The sequence below is a fragment of the Apaloderma vittatum genome, unplaced genomic scaffold (assembly GCF_000703405.1).
Source record: "Apaloderma vittatum isolate BGI_N311 unplaced genomic scaffold, ASM70340v1 scaffold7995, whole genome shotgun sequence".
Classification (NCBI taxonomy): Eukaryota; Metazoa; Chordata; class Aves; order Trogoniformes; family Trogonidae; genus Apaloderma; species Apaloderma vittatum.
In genome coordinates, this window is record NW_009717608.1 from 22,593 (window position 1) to 43,305 (window position 20,713).

The window sequence follows — 20,713 nt, forward strand, 5'->3', positions numbered from 1 at the left end:
CAGGGTATGCTTTTCTGGCATAGCGCTTCAGGCACATTTGTGAGGATTTACAGAACTCAAAGATCCCAGTTTTTCCAGCATTCATTGCTTCAGTCGTGCACCCCTCAGGATACCTAGCCATAGAGACCTGGGACCTGCAAAGACTCTCATCTCAGCTGTCAAGGTGAAATTGCCCTAGAGTTATGGATTTTGGCAATAAACCTTAAGACTTTGCTTCTTCAAAGATATCCCTTCAAAGGACTTGTCTGAGAAGCTCTGCTGCGCATGCATGGATTGCATGTCCATCACAAACAGCATCCATCAGTCAGTCTAGCTTCGAGTTCTCTGGAGTCCCACAAGATCTCAATAGCTGTATTTATATATGGAGTTTGCAATAAGATGCTTTAACTGTCAAGAAACACTAGACCATCATGTCTCTGTTAGAACCAACAAAAATGCAGGTTTTCTAGTTTTCCATTATTATTTGCATGAAAAGAACAAGCCCCGGCATTGGGATGAACATAAAAGATGTTTTGACGGAGAAAAAAAGTAGGACCATCACCGTTACAATGTCAAAGCATACTTGGAACTTTCAGCTTCCAGATGACTTCAACATTGCTGGTAGTACAGAATAGTTGTGTTTCTAATTCAAAATTATCAGATTTACAATAGCCATATACTCTCTTCCACTATTCTATAATAGGTCAGTATTTCACCATTAGTGTCAACTTTACAATTACATTTCATTTTCTGAAGTCTAGGCGGTGCTTGGAAAAACAGTCTGGCTTTTCACTCACAAAACAGAATAAATGCAGCAGCATTAGTCAGATTTTTTTTTTAAATCTGTACATAATTTTATTGTATTTTAGGCACTGCTATCAAAGCATATGATGCTGAGCAACAGTCTTACAGGGAATAGCCCTGGTGCATTTGTGTCAGATCACATCTTTGGCTAGTTGTGAATCATGGAATATCTTGGCAGAAGACTTCAACTTGCTTCAGCATACATGTTAATTAATCCTTCCAATTTATTTCTGCTCTTTTTTCTTTAAAGTGTATTTTAAGGAGAATGCATAACTGATGAACTGCAAAAAAAAGTTTATTTAGTTCTATGAATGTGTGTATTGATTTCTGTAAAGCCTTTTTATTTGGAAATCTTCTATTAGTGCAGCCGTCTGCTTTCTGTGCCCTAATAGTCTTCTCAGTGTCAAGATCCTGGGGCTACATCTGTAACATTAAATAAAATGAAGCAAGGAACTGTTCTCTAACACTGAGGCTTAGGGGCCATATCCATATTACACAGTCTTTGGCTCCAGGTCTCTTCAAGCTCCTGCAGCAGAGCGGCGATCTTTATGTGCCATTCTGCAGGTAAAGCAGGGGTGATTCAAAGCAGCATCTGAAAAGTGAGGGATACATTGCAGCCCACAAAACAGATGCTTTTATGACTTGACGATGCTTAACATGTTCTACCTAAAAGAAGAGCAAGCAGGGATATGTGCCATTACGCGGATGGCATGTTGAAGGTTGGAGGGGACTGTGTAGGGAACGGAGAACCATCATGTTCATACCGTGTCTCAGGAGTGATCACCTCTTTGAAGAGTAAGTGATTAGGTCGTTTCACAGGCTGAAACAGACACGCATTTAGGAGCCTGCCTGGTAGCCCTACAACTGTATGGTCTCTCTGTGATGACACTTGGGCAGTTAATAGCAGCAGTGGATGCTCTTAGTGTATATTGACTCCTGCCATGCAATAATGTTCACCTCTTTTGTCACTGTGACTCATTACAACTGATAATAGCTTCTTAACAGTGCTATATTCTTTGTATTAGCTTTATCTGACAACCTAAAGATAGATTTGCAGTCAGCCTGTTTAAGCTGTTGTAGACACTAAAATGGACGTAGCCCACTTTCCTGTCTAACATCTTCCCACCATGGTCCTTTCTCAGAATGTGTGCCACAGCTCTGCAGAATGTTGAAACAGTGATGGTGACATGGCTGAAAATGAACCTTATGAAAGTAAAAGTTGCTGGACTTATCTAATGATTCAGATACCTCTGAGGCTCGTGTTTACTGATGATGACACAAAGAAACAAGATGGGAATATGTGTCTGAGATCTGAGGGGAGAAGGTGGTGAAGAAAGGAACATTTCCTTTTGAAAGCTATCAGGAGACAGAAAGACTCAAGACAAAGCATTACAAAATTAAATATTACTCCTCCCATCTGTCCCCCTCCTGCCTTCCAAATAACTGAGAAACCTACTTATCACAAATAAGAATAGACCAGGAATTACTGCTTAGGGATCATGTCTGGGAGAAGACACATTTCCAATGCAGTCAACTAGAAGACCATTGAAACAAAATGTTTAGCTTCAAGGTTAATTAAGTCCAGACTAGAGTGAAGCAGGACTCTGTAGGCCCCTGCATGAAATCTGTTTGACATTTTCTAAAGGAACAGGTAATAAGCAGGTGGAGAAAAGCCATATTGAAATAACTTTATCTCAACATCTATATGTGAGAGACTGGTCTCCTTCATGGTGAATTTTGTCCTTTTAATGAGCACAAAAGTAAGAAATTTCTTTAAGAAAATAATTAACTGAAAAATTAAAAGCTCTATTGGTATAATTAAAAAAAAAAGCCCTGTAGATAATAATACTAAATATGCATCCAAATGTTCCATGTTGTTCTATCATACCATATTATACAATAATATGGAGTGTATTTTTCAGAGAGATTTTAATGTGTTATAACATTGAAGAATCTCCACACAGTTGTCTCTGGAACAATTAAACCAAGTTCCTGTAAGACGACTTGCAAAATTTCCCACAGGGATTGAATATTTCTGTATCACTTTGTGTCTAGCACAATGCACACCTGAAAAGAGTTTCCATTCCTTTATGTCCCAAAGAAAGGAGTCAATAAAAATATTCTGCTGGAAACACTACTCTTTCCTATGGAAATAGGAGACTTTAGCTCAACACTGACAACGACAGAAATTCTCTTCCCTACTGTGTGGGTTCCAGTTGCAATAAACTAATGTGTAGGACTGACTCCTGCAGTCATAAATTTTCCAATTTGAGTTATATTGCAGCAGATACCAGTGTCAGAGTTGGCAAAGGTGACTGGTTTTAAGACCCATTTTGTCCTTATTAGGATACAATGGGAAAAGAAATTGAAGAAAGCCAAATAAATAGCCCTTGTACAAACAGTTCTTTTTTTTTTGTTTTGTTTTGCCTAGAAAATTAATTCCAGAAACATTGCTGGGAAGATAAAATTTTGACTAACAAGATATGTAATTTAGAGCATTTATCCACCTTCCCTTTATAATTAATGTAAAGGAGAATCAATCCATTGTGAGATAAGTGTTTAGAATAGTCACACACTTCTTTATTTAATATTTATGCTTAATGAATTATGTTCTATTTACAGGTTTTATCTGGGGTGAAATTAAACAGATGTGGGATGGTGGACTACAGGACTACATTCATGATTGGTGGAATCTCATGGATTTTGTAATGAACTCCTTGTACTTAGCAACAATCTCTTTGAAAATTGTTGCATTTTCAAAGGTAAACTTTTTTCAAAAAAATCTGCAAAATATTTAAGATAAATGAAATCAGGCTTCTTCAAACTTTATTTTGTATTTGGATGTTCTCAGGCTTACCAGAGCAAGAGATGTATGACATGTTCATTCACTGCAGCTATGAGAAGTAGCTGGGCCAGGATAAGAGTTAACAAATTATGGCGACTTATATGGTTTTCTTCTTGGCCCGGCAATCTTCTGTTATTTGAGCCTAAACAGTTGTACTGTCATTTTCTTAGAAAAGGAAAATGACTGTTAATATTTATTAATGTTTGCACAAAATGATATTTGGTGTATCTTTACCTATTTTTCATTAAGAAATTATTGTCCCCAGGACAATCTTACACTCTATGCAGAACTTCTGGACAGGACTACAGGAAAATAGTAGGTGAAAAAGAAAAGATAAAGAGCAAGGTTTTAATCTTGTTTTGAAACTTTATTATAAATGCAACATTAGAAAGTAAAGCTGAAGGGGATAAAATGGTCACTTGAGGCTGGGTATGTTAATTTTCTCATCCTTTTCATGGGCTTCTTATGAATAGTTTTATATTCCTAACGTTTGAAGTATCTTCCAGCAAAACAGTCCTTCAGCCCTACTTTTGAAAGCCATGAAACATGTTGCATTTTGTATATATTCAACAGGAATCCATAATAAGACAGAAAATTCCACAGAAAATGCAATATTTTAATCAAAAATGCTCTCAAGTGCAAGGAAACTACATCTGAAAGGATGTGAAAGTTCTTAGCATCTGTTGTAGAGCTCTTATCACATCCAAGTAAAGATAACAAACCCATTTTTTCTGACCACTGTGATCAGCATTGTGCATCAGCTCTTTCAAGTTCCTTGTCACCAGCTACCCTGTGTGCATAGAAGGAAAGTCTCTCCTCTGCCAAGATCCTTTTGGCTGGAAAGAGGAGACAGCCATCAAGTAGCTGGTTACAGCTCCCTTTTCTCAAACAGCAGCTGTTCGTGCTGAAGCCCTGACATAAGTATAGAGTAACAGAGGAACCCCTAATTTATATCATCTTGTGTCTATTCAAAAGTGTCCACATGCCGGCTGATCAGGGGCAGGGATGAGCAGGAAGATCTGTTGACACATCAGCCTCCTCCTGTGACAAAAGGTTTCTGGCATACTGGTCTTCTGGCTGCAAACCTCTGGAAGTCTTCTCAGTCAAAGAAATTTGGAGTTGCTGCCTGAAAAAAACAAGATGCTGAGAGCGTGAGGAGAGCTGTCATTTAAATCTGATGAAATGCCTTTTTACACACAAGGTTGTCTTATAAAGTCACTGGAAAATCAATAGCCACTTCACTCTCCTTGTAACAAAGCAAGCAGTTCATTGAAAACACGTGTTTCCAAAGCATTGGAGATGGCTAATTATTCACTTTAGAATAATATTAATTAGAAGACATTATAATCCTTTCATCTTCCAGACAGCTTCTGCTTGTGGTAATCAGATTCCAAGGTGACAGTGTCTGGGATAATGTGCGCCCATTACTTTCCGAATTAGTGCTTGCATGCAAATCATAATCAACAGAGTGCAGAAAACGCTATCTCTGGTTCTGTGGATTTCTTTTTTTTTTTTTTCTTTTACTGCATTTGTGATATTGCACACAAATACCTTTTTGTTCCTTAAAAAAGCCTCAGAAATGGATGATGATGTAATGAGCAGAGTAGTGCAAGTGCAATTTAATACCCACATTTCCTTCAAATACCTACAACAAAGTTCCCCATCTCTATGCCAGATGTTGTTGAAAGGATGCCAAATACAACCAGTACGTTTTGATGCAAAGCTTTTATTTTCATTTCTTAGACTGTGCAAGCTAGGTTTTTCTAAAGTACCTTTTTTTTCTGTATTTATTGAACCAAAAGCTTAAGCCCAGTTCTTAGACATATTCTACCTTCCCTGAATCAGCTCAAACCACCTAAAACATTTTAATCATTCCCTTGAATAAAATTATGAGTGCCCTCATACTACTCTCCCATGTGATAACTGTTCCCAGGGAAAAACATTGTGTTTACTTGCCCATTCGAGGCTCTCTGACTGACATAGTAGCTATGCAGAGGGATATTATTTATGGCAGCTGATGGGATAGTGTAAAATACACCAAAGAGTGTAATTTCAGGATGACAGAACTGCTAAGATAAGCCAAAGTTGTCTGTTTCATTGCCAGTATTTAAATAAAGTGACTGCATCTCATATTTTTCAAAGGGCTATACTTTTTGTTTCTGATTCTATATCACCATGTGAGGTATTTTTAAATTATGCAGTATATCCACTGAAAGTGCTTTCTCCCTGATAAATAATGTCATTATATGTGGTACATTTTCATATGTTTTATGAGAGCACAAGATGACAGATTTTAAGCAACACATCTGTTTTCATGGAGAAGGAAAGAGAAATAGAAATCAAATGGAAGTTGTAGTGCTCTAAGAAAAAAAAAAGGGTTTTTTGAAAATAATTTGTTTTGTGCTGATATTTGAAGATAGGTGCAGTGCCAATTTATGTGCAAACCATGCTTGCCTTATCTTAAATATTTGTTAAACCTGAGCATTGGACCTGATGCTTCTTGTTTCCAATTCTGCTAGAAATTGCATACAAGTCTGTATTGCTGATTATGTGTCGCAGCCACTGACCTGAAAAGGTCGTAGAGAAACAGGTTCATATTCAAGGCAAGAATTCTAAGAAGTAAGAAAAAATATGTTATGTGTCTCAATATTTACTGGCTTAATGATAGCTATGTCAGATCTACCCTGTTCAGTAGTAAATAAGCTTGTATTTCTCTTCTGCTACTAGTTCTGTAGAAACTAACAACTTCTTATATATGGTTGCACTGGAAAATTATTTGATTGATGTTTCACCCAATTCACAGAACAAATGGCCATTTGCATAGGAGTATTAACCCTCCTCCCTCCATTAAAAATTATAGACTTGATCCCTCAGTGTAATTATTGTTTTAAAGATCTTTGCTAGACCATCCCCCTGCCCTCCTCCTACTGCTGTACTGAAATTCAGCATAATGAGTGCAAAGATTGCAATATACATTTTAAAATGGGAAGAGTTCATACTTGCATATGACCTTTCAGGAAAATATTTGAAGTATTGTTCCTGAAAAAGATATTATTCAATCTTTCTTTTTGTTATCAGGAGGCTCCCATTTGAACAAGATTCAACAGCTCATTAAACATTCAGGTAGCCTGATCCATATGTCCCTTTGATCTCTCTTGGCTCTTTCATGAGATCTACAGTTCATGACTTCTGTTTTCATGGGAAAGCAGTGATCAGTCAGTGTTTTTTCTCACAAATGGTTCTGATCTTAGATTTGCATTTGAATTCCTTTGAGTAAGGATCAAGAATTATTGTACTGTATTCCCTGGGTGACATCAGACAATCACCGTATATTTGCCTTGAAACTCTACTGTTTATGCCCTGCTTAATTTGTTTTCTGTTCTTAATTTCCATTGATGTGCCATGTACATTTCCTTGAACAGACCAGCTAGTGAGTGATGAGTATTGTATGCTTGTATATGAGCAAATAAAACTGTGCTGGGGATTGCTGTCAGGCACGGCGACTTTCTTTTAATCAATCAATTAGAGCAACCCCAGTGTGGTGGGATCCCGTGCCAACTAGCACTGTCCAAAACAACGCCCAGTTCCAATCTGCAATTTGAATCATAGAATAGTGTGGGTTGGAAAGGACTTTTCAAGGTCATCTAGTCCAAAGCTCCTACAGTAAGCAGGGACAGTTTTAACTAGATCAGTTTGCTCAGAGCTCCCTCCAACCTGACCTTGAGTGTTTCCATGGACGGGGCCATGTACCATTTCTCTGGGAAACCTGTTCCAGTGGTTTACCACTCTCATAATTTTTTTTTCTTATATCTGGCTGAATCTCTGCTCTTTTAGATTAAATCCATTAACCCTTGTCCTATCAGTACAGGCCCTATTGAAAAGTGTTCTTCATGTTTCCTATAAACTCCCTTCAAGCCTCTCTTTCCTGTAAGCCTCCGCCCTTGAAAGGCCACAATAAGGTGTCCTCAGAGCCTTCTCTTCTCTAGTTTGAACAATCCCAACTGTCTCAATCTTTCTTCATAGGAGAGATGTTCCAGCCCTCCAACCATTTTCGTGGTCCTCCTCTGGACCTGCTGCAACAAATCCATGTCTTTCCTGTATGGAGGACTCCACAACTGGACACAATACTCCAGGTGGTTTCTCACCAGAGAAGAGTAGAGGGGCACAATCACCTCCCTTGACCTGCTGGCCATGCTTCTTTTGATACAGATGAAGGCACAGCTGTCCTTCTGGGCTAAGAGAACACATTGCTGGCTCATGTCCAGTTTTTCATCCACCACTACCCGCAGATCCCTGCAATGTTTCCTGTTTTCCGCTTGCCAGCCACTTCACCAGACTGACATAATTTTTCAAGTGGCTTGGCAACTACATCAGCCATTTCCCTCAGGACTCTGTTCCCATATGCTTATGTACGTTCAGATTCCTCAGGTGGTCTCGAACTACTCTGAGAGCAGTCACCTTCTTTGGAGTGTGAGTGTTGTGTGTAAATACTGTGATGCTGGGCTATGTTGTTTCATTTGGCCACAGTGACACAGAAGAATCCCTTTTCTTTCTACTGAGGGAACGCTCAGCAGCCATGAAGGATTCATCTGAATGACTTATAGGACATAAATACAGACTCCACTATAGTTCCTCTTTGAACTCTACCTCATATTATATTATCCCTTCAATTTAGAGCACTTCATAGAAAAGATTCTGTCCTCTGATACATTCTGTATCAGATTAATGAGACCAAATAAATAATAATGAGTCTGCCACAGTAGTTAAGCCTCAGTTCGTAGTAACACCTACCATTTTCAAGAAAATTTTTGGTACAGCTGAAACAGTAAAGACTCACAATTCCAGGGATCTGACTTTTTGATAATGAGACACTCAAGTAGTTTGCAATGGTTCATTAATAAATATTTTTTTCATTGTTGGTCGAGTGTCAGTGATTAAGCAATATACTTACTCCTTGATTATATGTTTTCTTCCAACTTGCCAAGTTTATTGTGGTTTTATATCCATTATTGTCATATGCGCACTGTTCTCCAAGAAATAATTTTAGTGATTTTACAGCTTAAAATTTCTGTAATTCTAAAAACCTAGGTGTTCAAAAACTGTTCCTTTTACTCTCAGAGTTGTTAGACTGGAGTTTGCTGTGAGAATTATAACAAAATGCAAAACAGAGGCAAAAACTAGAAAGCATAGACCACCCTGCAGCTAAAAATGAATGACAAGTACATGAGTACTGCCCATTTTTCAGTGTACTATAATAAGAAACAGTCCTGAAGACCTGTTGCTTTCCAAAAGATGTTTAGTTTGATTGTGCTGCCTGGAAATTAATTGAACAGCTTTTAAAGAAAGTGGCATGCTTGTTTATGCAAAAAACAATCAAGGAGTAATTTCTTCCCTTCTGCTTGTTTTTCAGTACAGTGGGTTAGTTCCACGGGAGAGCTGGGACATGTGGCATCCAACCCTCGTGGCTGAGGCCCTGTTTGCAATCGCAAACATCTTTAGCTCCCTGCGCTTGATCTCATTATTCACTGCAAATTCTCACCTGGGACCTCTGCAGATATCTCTAGGAAGAATGTTGCTGGACATTTTGAAGTTTCTCTTCATATACTGCCTTGTGCTGCTAGCTTTTGCAAATGGATTGAACCAGCTGTATTTCTACTATGAGACAAATGAACCTGGCAACTGCAAAGGAATACGATGTGAAAAGCAGAATAATGCATTTTCAACGTAAGTGGCTGATCTATTTCTATCCTTCCATTCTGCCTCCAGGATTTTAGTCACTTAGATGTTTACACAAGAGAGGCTGTCTGTTTTCTGTTGGTTATTACAGTGGTGTCCTGACAGACACATCTAGAATTATCCTAATAAAAAAAATAAATATTAACATTATATCATTATGCAATAATGTTCATCCCATGCCACAGTGAAGTCTGTACAGTTCAAGATACCTCAAAAGATAAAAAGATAAATAAAGAGGAGGGGAAGATAATATGATATTAGAATGCACATATTTAGAATGAAGGGTAAAAAGGTCACCAGATCAGAGCTTTCTTATCCAGGCAGCTGATGCTCTGCATTTTTTCCCTGTCTACTTGTGGGCATTAAATAAGTTTAGTGTTTTAAAACATGAAGATTCCTTGTAAATGTGATAAATTGGGGCAGTAAAAAATGTTTGGTACAGGCTTCTACCCTGACCCTATTCCACATAATCAAATACTGTATTGCAATTTCTGCTTAAAAATTATTTATTTTTCCTTCACTTAAAAATCAATTTTACTTCACCCTCTTCTGTATTTCATCTCTAGTACCAAAACACTGCTAAATAAATACTGATTCTCTATCTTGTCTTTCAACTTCCAATTTGAATCAAACTCCTGCTATAAATACCTGTTCCCTATCACCTTCTATGAATCATACCTAGGCTGTATTTAAAATATATTTGTTACCAATGGCTTCCTTCTCAAATAAATAATTTTATAAAAATAGTACCTTTTATGTCATCTTATTCAAGCAACTTTGCTCAGGCACAGCATATTTATCTTGTATATTAATAACAACTTATTGGGTCTAAACTTTGTGTGATCTGAACAGAAAAACACAGGGAAAATTTTCAGTGCTGAACAGAGAGAGAAGCAATATTATTAATCTGGGAAACAGTGAGGCCTACCAGTACTAGTGTCATAGAAGTTTTTAAGGAAAACTGCGATGCCTTATGAGCCCCTCCTGCAACTGTGAACTGAGGAGAAGAGTAGTTGTTTGATTTGTGCTTAGACAGATAAAAACCATACAAGAGACTCCAGAGCACTACTTTACCACTCATATGTGCTCTAGTAAAGGAACAGTGATTCAGGACCTAGAGTTTCTATAAGCAAAAGCATACTGCTCTCTAAGGTATCTCCAGTGTGAAAGGGGCTGAAGAGTTAAGTTTTGCCCAGTTCTGGACAGCAGGTCCCAGCGTGCAAGACAGCCCAAGGTGGTACAAGTCTGCAATTCAGGAGCCTCCCTGCTCCAGGTGCCACATCCCAGCTGGGTCACCTGCTTCTGGTGTTGAGGTGAAGGAGCAGGAGAGACGCCGTGGGGAAAGCTCACTCTAATTAATCTCAAGATATAGGACCAGGGAAGCAGAAAAATTCACTCTAATCTTTTCAGGAGCAACAGGTCTAACCAGGACCCGTGCTTATGGCACTGTAATGTAATTAAACATTGTACTAAAGTGAAATTATGTCAAGCTATATAGTTGCAGCTGATTTTTTTTTTTTAAGTTGATCATTATTAGTGAGCTTCCTAGCTGTTTTGTCAAACTTCTCAAAGGGAATATCACAAAATTTCGTTATAAAAGCACAAGTTTCATTTGAAAGCAGCATGTCTGTTTTTAAATGACTCCATTCTTTGCAAAACAAAACATATGCTAATGGTAATAACGTCTTTCTAATTATACAACTCCTATTATCTCAGTGTCTTTCAACACAAACCAGAAATTTCATAAACTGACAGTACCAAGTAGGTATGAGGATATCATAGTTTTTTTAACATCTTAGTGAAATGCAGTCATTCACTTAGTTTTGGATCCTTATTCTCCCTTCAGTAGTCAAGGCAAAGGGTCAATATGCTTCAAAGGCAGGTGTCCAGGCCAAGACCGCTAAAACTATATTTATCGCTCAGCTTGAACAAAACCAGCCTTTTACTCACAGGTTTATTTATGGATTCAGTATTGTATATCTGGAGGCTCAAATCTCAAACATTAAGCCATTGTTTCCCAGAAGGATATTCCATATACGTGTTTGCATCATTCATCTCAATCAAGGCAAGGATTTTTGTGTGTTTGGGGAAAAAGTGAACAATCTGGAAAGTGTGTGTATTGTTATTATACAGCTATTCCTTTTGGATTTTGTTTTTCAGATTATTTGAAACACTGCAGTCATTATTCTGGTCTATATTTGGACTCATCAACCTCTATGTGACCAATGTGAAAGCAAGGCATGAATTTACTGAATTTGTTGGGGCCACCATGTTTGGTACCTATAATGTAATCTCTCTGGTTGTTCTGCTCAACATGCTAATAGCCATGATGAATAATTCTTACCAACTTATAGCTGTAAGTTTTTCCTTATCTTTAGATGCTTTATAAGATACACCCCTTCTCTCTGTTCCCATTTTCCTGGGAGCAAATAGTTTTTACACACAAGATATTGGGACAAGTTCTCTGATTTATTCAAATCCTTTTACACTATTCTGGAAAGACACAGAAACCAGACCCTTGCTAGGTGGGGAAATTCTCTGAATGGGGAAGAGGTAGTCCTTCTGCAGAACCAGCTCATGAGTTGAGAAGGGTGTATTGAGGCTGCTGGCAAGCGACATGAGCTACAGCCCTGCCCATGCTGCCCAGCTGCACTGTGCAGGACCTCTACTGACAAAGTGACTCTGCCAAAGATTCTTCTGTCTTTGCTTTATTTTAAGACATTATATTTATTAATCTTTAAAAGACTGTTATTTTTGGATTTTTATAGAACATGTATATACAGTTAATGTAAATTGGATGCCCACGTTTCATAGGCAATTTCAGACCGATTCTCAATTCAAACAGATCATGACTTCTGTTCAGCAGTGTCCTGTTTTCTCTTTTAATGAAAACTGTCTTGATCTTTATCAGAGCTATTGGCTTATTTTTATTTCTCAGTTGTCTGTTAAGGACACTAATGAAAATAAACACTGATTCACCATTTGATAATTCAAATGCAGAAAGCAAACAAATAAAAGAAGGCTTCCCAGTGTTAAGATTTTTAAATGTTCTTTCTTTCTAATCTGGAAATTACAAGCTGTCGTGGTTCAAATTGACTGGGACAGAAAATTGTGCCGGTCTCAAGTTCAGTCTTCTGCCTACTCCCATTTCCACTATGATGTGGAAGGAGAAAATTCAACTGAAAAAGCTCAAGTGTTGAGATTAAGGATAGGAAGGGTAATAATCTGTCATTTAAAATGGCAGGTAAAGAACCAGAGAGACTTGAGGAGAAAACCAAATTTAATTCACGACCACCATTTACAAAGTAGGATAGTAAGAGGAATACATCTGTAAATACGATTCGATCTTAAATACACCCCCTCACACACTCCTCCCATTTTCCCAGCTACCTCCTCCCCCTCCATCAGTGCGAAGAGGGCAGGGGGTGGGGGATGCAATCTATCAGGCCATTAGTCATCGTCCGTGGCAGCTCCTGCTTGAGGAAGAGGGCTCTTCGCAGTCTCTCCTTCGTGCCACGTGGTGTCCACCTCACAGGAGGCAATCCTCGTCCTCCTCGTGAGTCCATCAGGGCCACTGATCACTTTGGGCATGTCCTCTGCTGATGTTTGTTTACTCTCACCTCTCACATGGGGCTCTGCATGTACTGATGTATCCTGGACGTTCTCGCTTCTATCTGTCTCCCCAGCTGGCAGGCAATCACCTTCCCACCATCTCAGCCACCACGAGGCTCCAGGGAAACGTCCTGCTCCAGCAGGCTTCTTCTTCTCCTTCTCTGGGTCTCTTCTCCTCCTCTCTCTTCTCAGGATCGCATTCCTTTGTTCTCTCACCTCCCTCTCCTCCAACAGAAAAACTCCCTAACATTAAAGACAGGGCAGCTCAATATGAGACGAAACTAAAAAAGTGAAAGAACAATGGGGTCGCCTCTTAAATACCTTGATCTCAGAGGCACTGATCAGCCTGGCCCTGGCCAGAGGCAGGTCCAACTCCTACCTGGAGGTGGGGAAGGCTCTCAAAGCTTCACACAAGTCTACCTCAGCTTTTACAAAAACCCTACCAGACTCAAACCTATGACACAATTTTTTTCACAGGAAAAAAAAAAAGACTACATGTGTTTATGTTACTCTAGATGGCAAAGTCTGATACACACTTTCACAAAATGCTATCATTCATCAAAACTCAGACTGCAAGTAGAATATTTTTCCTTCTACAACTTCTAAATTATTATTTTGATTACCTCATATCTGGCTAAATATTAAAGGCTAAGGCTAGACTTACAGTTTACATTCTTGACTACTATGTTGGTTGTCCAAACACAACTTAAACTTCTTGTTAAGCTGCTAGGGTTTAGCAATCTTCCCATGGACTTTAGTTTTGACTTTTTTTCAAACTTTTCAAGGTTATACAATATTACATAGAATCCAAAAGAAATATAATTTCAAATAAAAATACCCCCCCCAACCTGTTTCAAATAGATTATTCTGAAGTTGAAGGAATAAAAGATACTCAACACTTTTAAGTAGCCTCGTGATTTGTTGGATAACCTATTTGTGAAGTTCTGGGGCTGACAATTACTGAGAGAGTGCATCAGACATACAGACTTGTTGAAGCTTCTGCACATCAGAGTAATTAGAGTGATCTATGTGGAATAATGATGAACTGCTATTATAACAAAACATCTATTCCAGAAATGTAGCATTTTCCTGCTTGTAATTATCTACTGTTGTTTGAGACACTTTTAATTATTTAAAAGCTGGTAGCAAGAAAGAAAGGTTGAAAGTGGAAATATACTGTACATACTTAACATCTCTCTACAAAAGTAAAGCAGCTTATCTTTCCTTTGTTTTAAAGACCTTCTGCCAAAAGAATATGCCAGTATTTTAACAAGAAATTTCATTAGTATTTCAGGGTTGTTCTAATTATAGTTTTCAGATTTTTGTGGAGATTTTTTTTACCTCCTTAATTACAGCAACATCTGTGCTGATGGTGTGTTTCTTGTATGCAGGATCATGCAGACATTGAGTGGAAGTTTGCTCGAACAAAACTCTGGATGAGTTACTTTGAAGAAGGGGGAACTCTGCCCACTCCTTTTAATGTCATACCAAGCCCAAAGTCCCTGTGGTATCTGATCAAATGGTTATGGAGACACCTTTGCAAGAAAAAAATTAGAAGAAAGCCTGAAAGCTTTGGAACTATAGGGGTAAGTCTTGTGTTTTACTCTGCCTGTAGTTCTTCTCTTTGCTCTAAAGATGAGCCTTCTCAGCCTTACAGGGCATCTGAACTGTCAGATAATGTGCATATGAGAATAATTCTAGCACAGTATATTTATTTTTTACATTCATGTCAATGTATTTGAAGAGAAAGTACCATCATATTCCTGTGCAATGACAAGATGAACTATGACAGCCTAAACTACAGATAATGCAAGAAGGTTTAAGAGCAATACAGATACAAGAGATCAAATGTGTATACTTGTCTACCAATCCCAGAGGTGTGGTTGGTGATCTCTAGCTCGGGTGTCACAGTTCAAGTATCACTGATGTATCATGAACCACAGACTGGTGTATGAAGTATCCATAATGGGATATTCTCTGTCTCTCTGACTCTCTCTCTTTATGTGTAATGAAAAGGGTTTACCATAAAAGCATTCTTACCAAAAGCTGTTCCCATTAAATAAAACATTTTGAAAGATAATAGCATTTACTAGGAATTGTTCATTTGAGTTTATAGATAGAGTTATCTTAGAATCACATTGGTACTCTGTTCTGACAGTGCTGATTAACAGTGAAATTTCTAGAAAAAAAAAAAAGAGAAGAAAAAGACACCGAAGGAGAGCAAGAATAGTCCTACACCTGGATTCAGCAGATGCCTGTATAATATCCCAGCCACAGACTTGCTCTGGTAGCTCTTGGGTAAAGCAGATTTGAGTTTGTTCCTTCTAGCTTTACCTAGTTGAGTTACCTCAGTCAGCAGCACGGTTTTTCTGTACTGTCAGAGGAAATATCCAGACAATACCCAATCCACCAACCACTAAGTCTCCCTAGTTGTTTTCTACATTTCTCATAGTAAGTCAGTACCTCAGTAACTACACCGTATTTAGCCAGCTCAACATAAAGAAACTGTGGGTAAAATGTGGCTCCCTATACCATAGAGATTTGCTGAATGAAAATGTTTTTGAGTCTCTTAGGAACTCGGATAGCAAAGCCTTAAGTGAGAATATAAGAGTGTCATGTGTGGCTAAGAGGAAGAAGAAAGAGTTATAGTCCTCATGACGCTGACCCTCGTAGAAAAATTTCCACTCATTTCAAAGAAACCAGGACATACTATAAAATTCTTTGCTGGACAATTACTCTATTGACCTTTTCTTTCTATTTTTCCCCAGTTTCTTGAGAAGTGAGTAATAAGAGTAAGATTTTTTTACGTATTCTCCTGTCATATCCTAGCATTCAGTTTAATTGTGAGATATACCTGGAGGAACAAGTTCACAGTACATATATATATGATAAAGAGGAAAAGTGACATATAAAACTAATTCAGAGTTCTTTTGCTGATGAATGGATTTTATCCTCTTTGTGGAAACCTTCTAAACAGGCTTATTGCAGTCTTGTTGGTTAGTATCTACATTGTGAACACAAAATATGCTTCACTTAGCTGTCACACTTGTAGATAGAAGAGAAAAAGACTGGAGTGATGCCAGTGTATAGCAGCTGACAGACTAGGACTGGTTAGCACAATATCCCTGTTTGACTGAGAGAGATCCAGAACATCCTTATACATCCCTGCAAAACCTTCAAGACAATATTTTCTGTCAGGCATTCCATCCAGGATAAATGATATTCTTTTCCTTCTCAAAATGCAGCTCTGGGAGTAAACTCATTCCTGACTCTGTGGAATACTAAAGAAAGAGGCAGGGTGTTCTGAGCTCCATGCTGAATGGCATGGTGAGGAAGGAGGTTCAGAAAGAGCACCCCTGGTTTCTGTGGCCAGCTGCTGCTGAGGTATATAAATACCACCCTCTAGAAATTAGCAGCTTGGGTCTTGGAAAACAGATGCAGCAAAATGTGAAAAGCGCAGGACATCTATGCAGAGAGCTGGATGGGAATTTTTTCAAAAAAATGGGAAAAAAAAAATCAAAATCCTTAACCCCAAGCAGTTTAAAAGATGTTTATGTTGGAAAAGACTTCTTACGTTCAAGATGGAATTTCCTTTTGGAGATAGAAGAAGCAGGTGCGAAGTAAAGCAAGTAGCTTGTCATCAGGGTGACTCAGGTTCTACTTTCCATTGGTTATTTAGTTATTTACCCTAAGCAGAATAGTTTTGAGAAGAGATATTTCCATCTTAAAATCATTAAGATACCAGGGTGGAAAAGGTGCTCTCTTGGGAGAACAAAAGAGAAGAATCTGAACCTGGTGGGAGAACAAAAGAGAAGAAGCTGAACCTGGTTTCCTTGTGATTTGAATGTGAAGCACTAATTACTGAACTGTTTGGGCATGGAGGACATAGGTGAGGGAGAGATGTAAGACATTTTTGGTTAATATCTGTAGAGTAAATTTTAAAAAAAAATTGTTTGATGAGAGAAAGCTGAAATCCCAAAGTCTGTGAGACAATAGGGCCATATATATCACTAGTATCCACTACAGAATAGGTAGCTAGCTGCAAGTACAGCTGAAACCTCTCTGAAGCAGAGAGCTTCCAGATTCACTCCACACATCTGGGCATCTCATAAAACTGCAAAGTTCTTCAGCTCGCTCTTTGCTATAACAGAAGCCCTATTAGCGCTATCTGAATTTGGAACATCTTGCAATTTCTAGGCCTAGTTATGCACCCAGGCTTCAAAAATGGCATATGGTGTGGCTATGCACTGTGTGCTCTGGTTTCCACATTAGGGAAATCTGTCCATACCCATCAGAGTGTGAGAGCCACTAGTCACTCCAGCAGTCAGGTCTACACACCGTGTGGGTAGATGTAAACCAGATGCTGTTAACTGGGTTTTACCGAAGAAGTAGTCGGAGAACAAATAGGCACATCATGGTGATCTCACGGTTTGTCCTGGGGGAATGCACTGCTTTCTGGTTTTGAAAAACTTACTCCCATCGTCCACAGCTTAGCCTTGTGTTCTCAGAACTTTTTCAATTCTCCTAACAAACTGCATCACAAATTAGATTTGGAACCTCTATGCCCTTTTGAACAAAGGGAAATGAAGTGTTTTCTTTGCCTTTTGTTCGGGGATTTGAGATGCCAGCTCTCTGACTCCAGATTACTGGAATCTCCCCTGTAACAACTTTGGCCTCAGAACTGTAATATAAGCTTTACTGGGACCTAGTTCTTTTCACTGAGTCTTATTCCTTCCCTATACTTTTTCCTACTACTTGGGGAAAAAACACTGTAGACTTGGTTTCAGACTGATTTTCTTATATTGGCTGTATGTATGGATGTCATGTTGTCTGCAAGGCAGAACTCAGTTTCAAAACATTGTATTGTGAAGTGTCTAAATGCTAACTTTCCTATGTTACGTACTATGGGATGTACTATGGTGTTTTCCAGTAGAAAAAGCAATTGTGAGCATCTAAAGGCTGAGTCGTTGCTAGAGGATACAAAACAGATGATATGCAGAATGGAGCTGATTTGTTAAAGACAGCATTTTTCAAGGATCAGGCATGATAACTGCATAAAAACCCCTCTACCATAAAATGTGGAATGATGATCTAGGAATGAACTAAGAACTAAATATATCACCAACAATTCTCTGTGAAAATATGTATGCATATGCATTTGAAAGCTCGTTGTATGCAGACAAAACTTGCAAAGAAAGAGTTCAGGGTCGGGATAGTTTACAGCAGATGTAATAGTGAAAGGATTTATCTGGCTCATATGAATAAGAAAAATATCAGTCGAAGTAAGTAGGACATGGTTGCTTGGGAGGACCATCTACAGTGCTGCTTGTAACAAAGCTGTCACAAGAAAGAACAGGGTCTGTGGGGAAGCGAAAGGCCTCTTAAGAGAGCTGATGAATTTGCTCCTCCTTGGGTATCATTTCTCTGGTTCTGCCATCCTTTGTTCTACTGGGACAGTTGAGGCAGTGGGTGGTGGAGTCAAGGGGAACTTTTTCAAGGCACGAGTTTTTTTCTCCAAAGCAACACATTGCCCAGATGATGGTAGCTTCTCTAGCCACAGGTGCAGCTGAAGGAAGGTCAGATGTTCTCATGTGATTTACTAATACTTTAGCTCTGCCATTAATCAGACAGAGATATTCTACCTTTCAGATTTCAACACATTTTTATTTTCTGTCATTTTGACACGCCCCAGATATGCTGCATTCTCTTTAGCTATTATCACAAAGTATCTCCTACACTTAAAACTCTGAAATAACAGTGTGTGCTGCTCTTTGTGTATATATATATACACACACCAATTCTGTTAACTTTGTCAGCTCACCTTTGCAAAAGGCAGATTAGCAATGTAATTCTATCGATTAGACTGAAGTTTTCCTGGTTGCCCAAGGCTTTTGAGTGTCTCCAGGATACTCCTGTTGACCACCTGAAATCCACTACTATTTCAAAAAAAGAAGAGACTTAATAAAAAAAAATCTGAATCCCACTGCAATAATTTGTACTATTTTCCTTAAATTATATTCCACTTTATATCTGATCGGTCACCCAAAATGTGTTTTACCTATAACATTAAGTATTTCAGAGATGAAAATGGACTGTCAGTACATTTTTTTGTGCATCTAGATAAACTGTTACCTTTTTTCTAGCTATCCAGATTTTTATGCTGTTTTTCCAAGCAACCTACATGATAATTACCACCATTTGTCAGAGAAAATCTTCTCTCCCCGTCTCCTGTTCTTTGTTCTCCAGGTGGGAAATGATGCAACTCCTAACTCAACATAAGTGTTCTGCATTTTCTGTGTAATGTGAGTTATTAAAAGTCGAGTAAAAAAAAATAACACCTTCCACCTGGAATGGATATCAGTAATAAGGAGTGTTTGTTCTACAGCCAAGGACCATCTCATTGGGAAACCTCTTTGTCAACACAGATAAGCTCTTACCCTTTTTATGGGTAAGATTCTATTCAAGAGAAGGAATATATTCCATGATTTCAGTCAATATTTACATTTTCTAGACCTTTATCACTAAGCAATTTGAGGTCAAATGCAGACATTAAGTTTGAATTTCTGCTTTATGTAAGATAACATTTTGATAAAACACTTCTAAAGAAGTAATTTAACGTTATGAAATTTTTGACTACTAAAGAGATTTTTCTTCCAAGCAGTGCAGATTAGTAGGAATGGAATAAGCAGGAAGACCAAAATAATTATCCCTACTAGCAGAACTATTATTAAAAATTCCTAAAGAATGTTAGTGCCCGCTTTCGAAAGTGGTAAAAGTATCCCCTTCAATTTTGTGATCTCCTACAGCATTGTCACCAGAAGACTGTTTCTTCCCCTGTTGTTATTTTTAGTCAGATTTAACTTTTGTCTTTTTGTCAGCCATAGTTTTCAACACGTCTTCATCCACATAGCACCACAGCTGAAACAAGTTTTGAACAATTGCAAATCAGGCTATGATCAGGTAGAGAAATGCAAACTGGCTGAGAACGAAGTAAGGATGATATGAGTGTTAATGACATGTTATTTGTAGTGAATAGCTTGATTTTCAGATGTATTTAAAGAGAGATTCATTTTGCTTTCAGAAGGAATCAGAAAGTAGTTATGAACTGGAAATTGAATCTGAACATTTAAACAGGAGATTGAGAACTGATGGGGGTAATAACTTTGCTAAGTTATGTGTGTGCGTAATTCCCTGTGCAGTACGTATGTGTCTGTGTAGGAGAACACACCATTAAATGAATTCTCTTTCACCTTCTCAGTGGTATGGACTGAAAATTGTTAAGTTCAGTAGAACTGCTCTGTACACATTACTACACAAATATATTTGATTACATAGTCATCCCAAATTGCACCGGTTGATATTACGTTGAGTGGAAAAGACATTGCATTGAGTGCTTCTAGGAGTTTCAGAATTGGTTGCCAAAAAAAGGATAAATCTGATTAAGCTTTTTCTTGTTATGGATACAGAATTAAACTTATGCTTTTATTTCATGTTTTACTGTAAAATAAACCAGAGCAGACAGCAACTGCAGAAAGAATACTGTAAAATAAACCAGAGCAGACAGCAACTGCAGAAAGAATTCTGTGAAATAAGAATCAATATTTGTTTTATTTATAGTAGCTTTACCTGAACTGAAGTGTGTTTCAATTACGTCTTAAAGTGTTTTTCCCTTTACCTGTGAGTCAGGTCTGTTATTTAGCGCTTGCTTAGCCACAGACTCCATTAGTGCTTCCTCAG

At 38.2% G+C, this 20,713-nt stretch overlaps 1 protein-coding gene across 1 annotated transcript in view; it reads left to right on the forward strand.

The window, feature by feature from the left end:
* The window catches only part of TRPC4 (transient receptor potential cation channel, subfamily C, member 4), a 40,342-nt gene that overhangs the window by 14,077 nt on the left and 5,552 nt on the right, over positions 1-20,713 (forward strand). The window contains exons 3-6 of the mRNA XM_009869965.1: positions 3,406-3,545; positions 9,039-9,352; positions 11,525-11,720; positions 14,368-14,562. Coding sequence (XP_009868267.1) covers positions 3,406-3,545; positions 9,039-9,352; positions 11,525-11,720; positions 14,368-14,562 — 845 coding nt within the window. The remainder of the gene's footprint in view (positions 1-3,405; positions 3,546-9,038; positions 9,353-11,524; positions 11,721-14,367; positions 14,563-20,713) is intronic.